The sequence below is a fragment of the Carica papaya genome, chromosome 6, assembly GCF_054855325.1.
Source record: "Carica papaya isolate Zhongbai chromosome 6, ASM5485532v1, whole genome shotgun sequence".
Classification (NCBI taxonomy): domain Eukaryota; kingdom Viridiplantae; phylum Streptophyta; class Magnoliopsida; order Brassicales; family Caricaceae; genus Carica; species Carica papaya.
Genome location: NC_142314.1, coordinates 2335759 through 2345310, shown reverse-complemented (window position 1 = coordinate 2345310; position 9552 = coordinate 2335759). Strand labels below are relative to the sequence as shown.

The following is a 9552-nucleotide window of genomic DNA, read 5'->3' as shown; positions in this document are numbered from 1 at the left end:
AACAAAAAAAGAACAAATAATAATAGAGTTTAGACGGTCATATTCATTAACTATATATAATTTTTTATTTTATTTTTTTTTACGAATTATCAAATTAATTCTTAAAATGTTATTAAATTATAATTAGTTTAATTATTTAAAATTATTCTTTTAAGTTATTTTTTAAACGATTCAACTATTAATTAATTATTTTAAAATTTTTTTATTACATAATGAAATGAAACCGAACAATTGAAGAAAAATGTACTGGATTAGATTAGAAATTAAATTATAATAAGTATTAAATTTTAAAAATTAATTTAATAATTTATGATAATATTTTTAATAAGGTAGAGATATATAAGCGATATAAAATAATTATAACCACCATATAATATAATAACCTAAAAAATAAATAATCATACCAACATGGTTTGATTTGATATTATGATATATAATAATCACTTATAATTGATTTTATAATAATAAACATTCTGCATGTGTGTGTGTGGTCTAAAAAATATGAACTTTGCATATAGCTTTTGGTTGCCTTCGTATCGAAGAAATTTGCCCAATTCGAAGACATTTGGCTTGTCGAAATTTAACCAAACAGGAAACCTTTATCATACTTATCCCTTATTTTCACACGTGTTTTCAAATCGCTAGTACTCATACATATATATATATATATATGTATAAAGCAGCCCACGAGGGTCCACAAAAAAAAGTAAATTTCATACAACCCATCATTTAAAAAAAAAAAAAAAATTAATTTTCAGTATTTATCTTTATAAATAGGGTTTTGACTAATGTGTGTGTGTGTGTATATATATGTGTAAAAACTTTGACTTTAAATTTATTTGTTTATATCATTACCTTAATACATAATTTTTTTAAATATAATTGTAGATTCAATAATAATGGTTTTCCAGAGTATTGTTTTTATTTCAATAATTAAATATTTTTATGCGTTGTATGTATATATATGTGTGTGTGTGTGTATATGTATATATATATATGTATATAAGCAGCCCACGAGAGTCCACAAAAAAATTAAATTTCATAAACCCACCATTTTTTAAAAATAAATTTTCAGTATTTGTCTTTATAAATAGTGCTTTGACTAATGTGTGTGTATATATATAGGTTTATATCTCGAAGACACATCCGTTAAACCCTAGCCCATAATTGTTCACATGAAGGAATGACCGACCCATAATTGTAAGGTAAAAGCCCTAATATAACCTCTAAGGCCCAAACCCAATTTACTAGATCAGTCCAAAAAAAATATAACAAAAATTTGCCTTACCTATATATATATATATATTATTTGGGAATTATATAAAATCAAATATATAGGTGTCTAAGACTATAATATATGAATTTTTAATAATAATATTTAATATATCCATATTATTTGTTAAACATAAGAATTTTATTAAAATTATAGTGTCATATATTTTATTAATAAATAATATTTAATAAAAATAACCGTAAAAAGTATTATTAATTTAAAAAATATAAAGTTTCTATTTAGTAAAAATAATTTTTGAAATTTAAAATATAATTTAATTTTTTTATTAAAAATTAAAATAATTTTTGTGTTTAAACTCGTTGAATTTAATTTTTATTAAAAATATTTTAAAATTTATCAATTTAATTACAAAAGTAGTTCACAAAGGTTAAATAAAAAGCCAAAAATCCGGATAAGAGCACCCGAAATCAGTGGTTAGTTTATTAGTTAAAGCTAGCCCAATTCAATACATATATATATATATATATATACACACACGTATGTATGTATGTATGTATGTATCTAATCATGTTTGTTGACTATATACCAAAGTAATTAAACTAGCAAAAAAAAAATATGGTTTTTAAATATTTTATTTTCATAAAAGTTTTGTATTAATATATTGACAAATGGAGAATTATGCGATCTTATTGGCTGGCCTTTCTTCTCTAACTTCTATCCAGCTGTGGCAACTACCAATCCACCAGTATATATATACACACACACGCACGCATATATATATATATATTTCTTCTCGTTGACTTGTTGTTGTTGTGTGTGTATATATATATATATATATAAATAAATAAATAAATGGTAAGAGTCTTAGGCTCGTGTGGCACTCCTCAAATCATTAGTAAATATTAAATTAATGCATACCATTTTATACAATATTTTTTTCCTAATTTTAATAGAAAGTATTATCAAATTTAATGACACAATTTCACGTGATAACTCTAATAAATTTTAAAAATATTTTTTTTTTTAATTTCAATACTTTGTACTTTTTTTGGGGTGATCCTTTTATAATATATGTATATATATATATATATATATTGCAATTTTCATTAAAATCAAAATATGGAACTTCCCAAACTTTTTATACTCAACCCAATTATAGTTTGAGATAAAGAGTCAAAGTCAAAATATCACAATACATTGCCAAAAAAAACTTCTAATTGATCCGAGGAATCCCAATCATCCGATTCTTGATATGGTCAAATATAGGAAGCTTCTATTCATATACACACATATATGTACATATATACATATAGAGCCAATTTTTGTTGAAAATTGGCCTAACCCATTAATGAAGGAAGCTTCTACAAAGAATTTTCATAAATGTATTGGATACATTTTCTTGAAATTCAAGAACCCACATATATATATATATATATTAAAAGTATATATTTTTTCCTAAAATTTATAATTAAGCTTTATGATTTATGGGGATGAAGATGACGGACCAAGGAACCCTTGAAGTAAGAGAAGGCAAAAGGTTGTGAGAAAAATAAAAATAAAAATAAAAATAAAAATGTGAAATGTTAGAATAAAAAAATAAAAAATAAAAATCACGTGCACGTTTAACAGTAGTACTGTACAGTACAATCTGATAAAGTAACCGGCGGTGACCCAACAAATAGGACCATTCCATTTAATGACGGTCACACATTTAAACTGAGCCAGTGACCAAATTATTACCCAATTACAAGCACAGTCATATAATCTACTGATTATATTCACCCACCACCGGCAGATTCCTCATTCCATACACCACTCTCTATTTAATCGCCACGTGTCAGTCGGGCCTACTTATCAACCCCTATATAAACCCCCTGCTTCTCTTCTTTCCTTTTCTCTCCCTCGTTTTGTCTCTCTCTCTCTCTCTCAATTCGCCGTCGTTTAATCGGCGAATGTTCGAATTTATTTTTATTTATTAAATATTTTTGACTTTTTTGTGAACACGTTAGAGTCGACAGATCAGTTGAAAGTTTCTGGTCAGAGTCAGTTATGACCGTCTGATTGCTCTTGTGATCTCCGTCATTTGCTGAATTTACTTTTCCCCAAGAGGTATAATCCATTTTGCTCTACCAATTCTCGTCGAGCTTTGTTGTGTCTTCTTTTTCTTGCCTGATTTGGCATCTGGTATGAGAATGTACAGAGTTTTGATAGGGAACTTGCTTCTGCATTGACGCGTTGATTTGTCGGCGGGTTTTTTTTTTGGTCGATTAATTTCTTGCTTGGAGGAGAGCGGAGATGTCGGGACCTCTCGATCGGTTTGCTAGACCTTGTGAGTTTCTCTTTCTCTACTGTTGATTCATTGATTAATTAATTCCGCTGTTATTTGCGCTTTTTTTTTTTTTTTTTTTTTTTTTTTTCTGTAGTTGTCGATTCTAGGGTTTTACTGTAGTCTCTGCTGGGTTATCGAGAAAATTACGATTAAACGGAAAAGAAAAGAGAAGAATATAAGCTTGTCTCAGTTTAGTAATCGACAAAACTTTGACGAAAAGTGATTGTTTCGGATATTTTTTGCGAAGGAGAGGAGAAATTTGTTTATAATATTGCATTGCAAAAGGATTGACTTAATTTGAGCCGTAGAGTTGGCCAATTATAGTAGGTTTGTATCTGTAAGTGCTAAATTATCAAACTTTTCTTCTGCAAAATGAATTTTTTGGAAGTAGAAATGCTTGGAAATGATTGATTTTACTCGCTAGGTCGAGAATTTTGGGGTTTGTTTTGGAACAAATTTTTTTTGCAGAATTGCTCTTTCTTAGGTCTAGAATTTACCATAAACTTAAATGAGTGCCATTTTTTTTTCTTATTCTCTGTGGTGTTATGATAAGAATGCGGTCGCAATACTAAATTTCTAATTAATAAAGCTTGTTTGTAGAAACTTTTCTGAAGTTTTAATCTATAACGAGACATATTAATCAAAGAAATTCCGTGTACTAGTAGAATTTGATATTTTATGGTCCTATTAGGACCGCCATCCAGATAGTATGTAGTGACTATTTTGCAGTGATGCAGCAAGATTAATTGGTGTATTGTATGATTTGCCTGATTTATTCAGAACCTATCGTATTCAATTTTTAATGTTTACTGTGTTGCAGGCTTTGAGGGATTCTCTGGTAGTGATGAGAGGAGAGAAAGAAAATCTGATTTTGAGAATTCTGAGGATGAAAGACGCACAAGAATTGGGTCTTTGAAAAAAAAAGCAATAAATGCATCTACAAAATTCAAGCATTCTCTAAAGAAGAAGAGCAGTAGAAGGAAAAGTGATGTCCGAGTCAGCTCTGTTTCCATTGAGGATGTTCGGGATGTTGAGGAGTTGCAGGCTGTTGATGCATTTCGCCAGTCATTGATCATGGATGAGTTGCTGCCAGATAGACATGATGACTATCATATGATGTTGAGGTGCTTTTGCTTTGTCACTTTTGCTTGTTTCATTCCGTTATTGTTTATTTTTATAGTTCTCGACATGATTTCAAGTTTCATCCTTTTTGTTGTTCATGATATTTTTCAAGTCTTAACTTAATGAATTCTCAGTGTTAAAATCCTTTAGCTTTCCGTTCATTCCAGGTTCTTGAAAGCAAGGAAGTTTGATATTGAAAAAGCAAAGCACATGTGGGCTGATATGCTTCAGTGGAGGAAGGAATTTGGTACTGATACCATAATGGAGGTAACTACGGTCTTCGCAGCTTGCTTGAAATTCTATTTCCATGCCACTCTTTATGTCGTCACTTTGTTTAACACATTCATGTTACAGGATTTTGAGTTCAAAGAGTTGAATGAAGTTTTAAAGTACTACCCTCATGGTAATCATGGAGTGGATAAGGAGGGAAGGCCCGTCTACGTTGAGAGATTGGGAAAAGTTGACCCTAACAAACTGATGCAAGTCACAACTATGGATCGATATGTAAAATACCATGTACAGGAGTTTGAGAAAAGTTTTGCTGTCAAGTTTCCTGCTTGTACTATTGCAGCAAAGAGGCATATCGATTCAAGCACAACGATTTTGGATGTCCATGGAGTGGTATGTCTCTTGTAACTACTTATGCTATTTTGTTGTTGAGGTTATTGTGCCCATGCAATTAAGATTGGTCTCCCTTTTTTTGTTCGTGTTCTCATGGTTAATGTTTCAGGGCTTTAAGAACTTCACCAAGTCTGCACGTGATCTTATTATGCGGCTGCAGAAAATTGATGGTGATAATTACCCTGAGGTGTGATTGCTCACTATGATACATTATTGTATCATGTATACAAATATGGAAAATCATGGTAACATTATGATATTGATCTTTCATTTCCATGCCACTTTAATTGATGCAGACTCTCCACCAAATGTTTATCATCAATGCTGGTCCTGGCTTTAGGCTGCTGTGGAACACCGTAAAGACTTTTCTAGATCCCAAAACAACTTCCAAGATACATGTGAGTCAAAAGATGGGTCTGTTTACATATCTTGGAATGTTTACTGGATATCTCTATATTGACATTAAGAAGCCCATTACTTATCCTTTTTGTTGATGTTATCGTTGGTTGGGAATGACTATAGGTTCTTGGGACCAAATATCAGAGCAAATTGCTTGAGATTATTGATGCCAGGTATTTCGAGCGGGAACAAATATACATATAATTCTCTTCCTCAACTTCTGTTCACTTTTCCCTCAAACGCCATGGGTTTGCTAATCTTCACAATTGTTTGCCATTCATGCAGTGAGTTGCCAGAATTTTTGGGTGGTTCCTGTACGTGTGCAGATCAGGGTGGTTGCCTGCGATCTAATAAGGGGCCCTGGAAGAATCCTGACATATTAAAGGTTATTTTTGGTCTTGTCTTCTCCTTATGTGATATATATGGTGTTAATATCACGAGTTTCCTTTTTTATCATTTGCAGTGGTGAGGAAGTTAAAACAATCTGTTATTTTGTTTACATTGTTGCAGATGGTTCTTAATGGTGAAGCACACCGTGCCAGGCAAGTTGTAAAAGTTTTGAATAGCGAGGGGAAAGTAATTGCTTATGCTAAGCCATCTTATCCAATGGTATGTCTATATTACTGTCATTTCTTATAGTTATTTGAGTTCATAATTGCAAGTATCACTTTAATTATTTGGGCACTATATAAAGCAGGTAAAAGGTAGTGATACATCCACTGCTGAGTCAGGATCTGAAGCTGAAGATATTGCTTCCCCAAAGGCAATAAAGAGTTATTCACATCTTCGATTGACTCCTGTTCGAGAAGAAGTACGTTGTTTTTAATTTTTAATATGTAATTGTAGATAAGTTAATATCATTGGCAATTTCTTATAATGCTGAACTTGGCTGATTATCCATGCTCTACTTCCAAGTGACCTGTATCTGCCAGAATATCTAGTGTTTACTTGTTAGTACAAATCATACAAAAGGGTTGGCTTTTGGTTATAATTTCATAACACAAGGATTAATTCGGCATATGTGCCATATGGCTCTGATGGCAGTCTCCTTCATGGACCTTTAAGTGGAGGGATTCAATCCCCATTTACTGCAAAAAGAATTACGTATGGTCACAAACGACGTGAGAATTTATGGTTTTTCTTTATGGTTCATAAAGCATATGAAATTATCTTGCTTACATATGAGTTATTACCAACTGTTGGTTGTTGTTTGCGTTTTCTAAAAGTGTCTGATTCTTGTGCATGTATTTTCAGGCAAAGGCAGTTGGAAAGAGTAGCTATGCTGCTGCTACTTTCTTAGGATATGATGAATATGTTCCTATGGTTGACAAAGCTGTTGATGCTAGTTGGAAAAAAAAACCAGCCCTTCAGAGGGCATCTTCTAGAGGTTAGCAAGCTCATTTCTGTACAACTGTTGTGCATAGTTGAGTTTAGCTCGAGTATAATGGTTTAGGATGCTTGATATGTTTGGTTCAATTTTCTTCCCCTTTTGGTTGAGATGGTATCATATCTTTTTTTGTTAATTCTGATTCTATCATAATTTACGATATCATCTACAAGAAAATGTTTACTCAAGAATGGGAACTTGATTTTCCAATGCAGCAAAATTAACCATATCTGACACTCCGAAGACTCCAGAAGGACTTCGTGCTCGAATAATGATGATGATTATGATCTTTTTCATGACAATTTTCACCTTCTTCCGTTCTGTTGCATGCCATGTAACTAAGAGGCTTCCTAACACGTTGCCCGAAAATGATCCAAGTATTTCTGAAGTTACCACTGATACAGCCCAGAAGGAGGAATTTCGTCCCCCTTCACCAACACCGGCTTATACTGAAGCAGATCTGCTCTCTTCTGTACTGAAAAGGCTTAATGAGCTTGAGGAGAAAGTGGACACACTTCAATCAAAGCCATCTGAGATGCCTTATGAGAAAGAGGAATTGTTGAATGCAGCTGTTTGCCGTGTAGATGCTCTTGAAGCTGAGCTTATTGCCACTAAAAAGGTATCTTTTTTAACCCACTCAGGAATCTGTTTGCCACTAAAGAGGTATCTTGTTTTAAGGTTGAGCACTTTACCATTTCATGTCATGGCCTGAGCGGTCTCCTAAAGTTGATTCTTAATTACTCTAATATGCTATGCGTACCTTTACACTTCCTTGGGTGTTCTTGGATTTTATTCTGCACTTTGTGTGAGCGGCGCAAACTTGAATGAACTTTTCCTAATTAGACTTCAAAAATGTTTATTGCTTTTGTTCCTTCCGAGCAGGCTCTTCATGAAGCTTTGATGAGGCAGGAAGAACTACTTGCTTACATTGACCGTCAAGAAGAAGCCAAATTCAGGGTTAGATTGTTTCAAATAATTTTTATCGTTCGTAAATGAAAAGTAATTTCACATTTCAATTAAATTTAAACTATGATGTCATTGACTGATATCTTCCTCTCTCTGTAACAGAAGAAGAAGAAGTTTTGCTGGTAAGATATTCTCTATCAGAGAGGCTTAAAAAATCACTCGGCTGCTTCTAGGGTCATTTCCTGAAACGTGCGCGCTGCACAACCCAGTTCGACGTTTTTGAGGATGTATACAGTTGAAAACAATTTGATCTCTATCTACTGATACGAAATAGGATGGTGTTTGTGAGAAAAGTTATTGATAATTACTTTCTAAACCTAAATTTGTGTCTATTATTTCATATCCCATTTTCTCTCCATGTAATGTTTGAGACAAGAGGATTTGGTATAATTCAAGGGTTTTCTTCACGTCACGCATATCTCAATTCTGAGTCTTTTGATATAAAAAACTGGTTTGATCTCATTTCACATTGCAATACTATGTCTTTTTTGCTATTTGAGTGTAATTATTACCCTCGTAATTTTGTTGGTATTACTCCTGCACAACAACAGAGTATAAGGTGTAAATAAAGCTTCCGCCATATGCAATAGATGCCATTCATTTATGGATTTGGAGAAGACGTTAAATGATAAAAACATTTTGAAATTTATATAAATTTTAACTGATTTGTTAATAGTGATCAAGACATTCAAGAATGGAACTCTCGGTTCTTATGCACTGCGCAAACCCACCCAATGGATCGAAGAGCGAAAAGCTGTGTTCTCAAACTGCTGTATCTTCTTGTTCGCAATCTACAAAGCCATCAGTCTTGTCCAGAACCAGTTCGGAGAACAATGCTTCAACGTTAGCTCAATGTGAACCCTGTTGATTTTTTTCATGAATATAAACAGTACAGCTACAGCAGAGATATCGTTACATATTTACCCATATATATATAAATGTTGCTGTGTACGGGTCACATACATGTACATATATATATGATCCGAACTTTCACATCATTATTGCCCAACAATTCATTTTCCCATTACAAGAAAAACTTCAACAATGATATATGATCGCTGCAACAACTAACTAAAAATTCTATCATCTTCGTGGAAAAAATAAAGAAAATCATCATATATGAATCTTGAATTCAGTCAATCGCTCAAGAAAACCAATCTTGTAATTTTCCATGGAGAGAGAAAAAAAAAGATTGAGCGAGTGATCTTTACTCTAGAAGAAATTAAACAATTCAATCAATCATTCAGAGTCTCCTTCTCTTCTTCCTCAACCTCCACGCTCTAGATTCTTCTCTCTCTCTCTCTCTCTCTCCTTGCGGTCTCTCTGTTTTCAGCTTCATCATCATCTTCTTCTGTTCACCGCCGGAAGGCTTTTTCAGATCTTCTTCATTTGTCTATTTTTCTACCGCCATGCTTGTTGCACATGCTTCACCTTCAAAGGAAATGCATGCTGAAACCAGAGTAGTATCTACAGTCTCCTTCTTGTCGGTCACAC

At 32.7% G+C, this 9552-nt stretch overlaps 1 protein-coding gene across 2 annotated transcripts; it reads left to right on the top strand.

Moving 5' to 3' along the window:
• The first annotated feature begins 3127 nt into the window (after positions 1-3127).
• On the top strand, positions 3128-8470 carry LOC110810435 (phosphatidylinositol/phosphatidylcholine transfer protein SFH8-like). Of its 2 annotated transcripts, none has more exons than XM_088206328.1 (15): positions 3128-3343; positions 3435-3563; positions 4384-4687; positions 4853-4952; positions 5040-5306; positions 5416-5493; positions 5603-5704; positions 5829-5878; positions 5991-6090; positions 6216-6314; positions 6403-6516; positions 6960-7092; positions 7308-7711; positions 7975-8049; positions 8161-8470. In XM_088206328.1, exons 2-15 carry the CDS (start codon positions 3530-3532, stop codon positions 8182-8184), a joined length of 1884 nt encoding a protein of 627 aa, XP_088062454.1. In that variant the 5' UTR covers positions 3128-3343; positions 3435-3529; the 3' UTR covers positions 8185-8470. The 2 variants fall into 2 exon arrangements, with proteins under 2 accessions (XP_088062454.1, XP_088062453.1); XM_088206327.1 differs by having other exon boundaries at positions 6400-6516.
• The last annotated feature ends 1082 nt before the right edge of the window (positions 8471-9552 follow it).

Excerpts from the sequence above, each read along its gene's own strand:
- LOC110810435 (XM_088206327.1), top strand. The coding sequence starts at position 3,530 with ATGTCGGGACCTCTCGATCGGTTTGCTAGACCTT. Across the intron at positions 4,688-4,852 it reads GACTATCATATGATGTTGAG|GTTCTTGAAAGCAAGGAAGT; the intron begins GTGCTTTTGCTT and ends CGTTCATTCCAG. Across the intron at positions 7,093-7,307 it reads TCAGAGGGCATCTTCTAGAG|CAAAATTAACCATATCTGAC; the intron begins GTTAGCAAGCTC and ends TTTCCAATGCAG.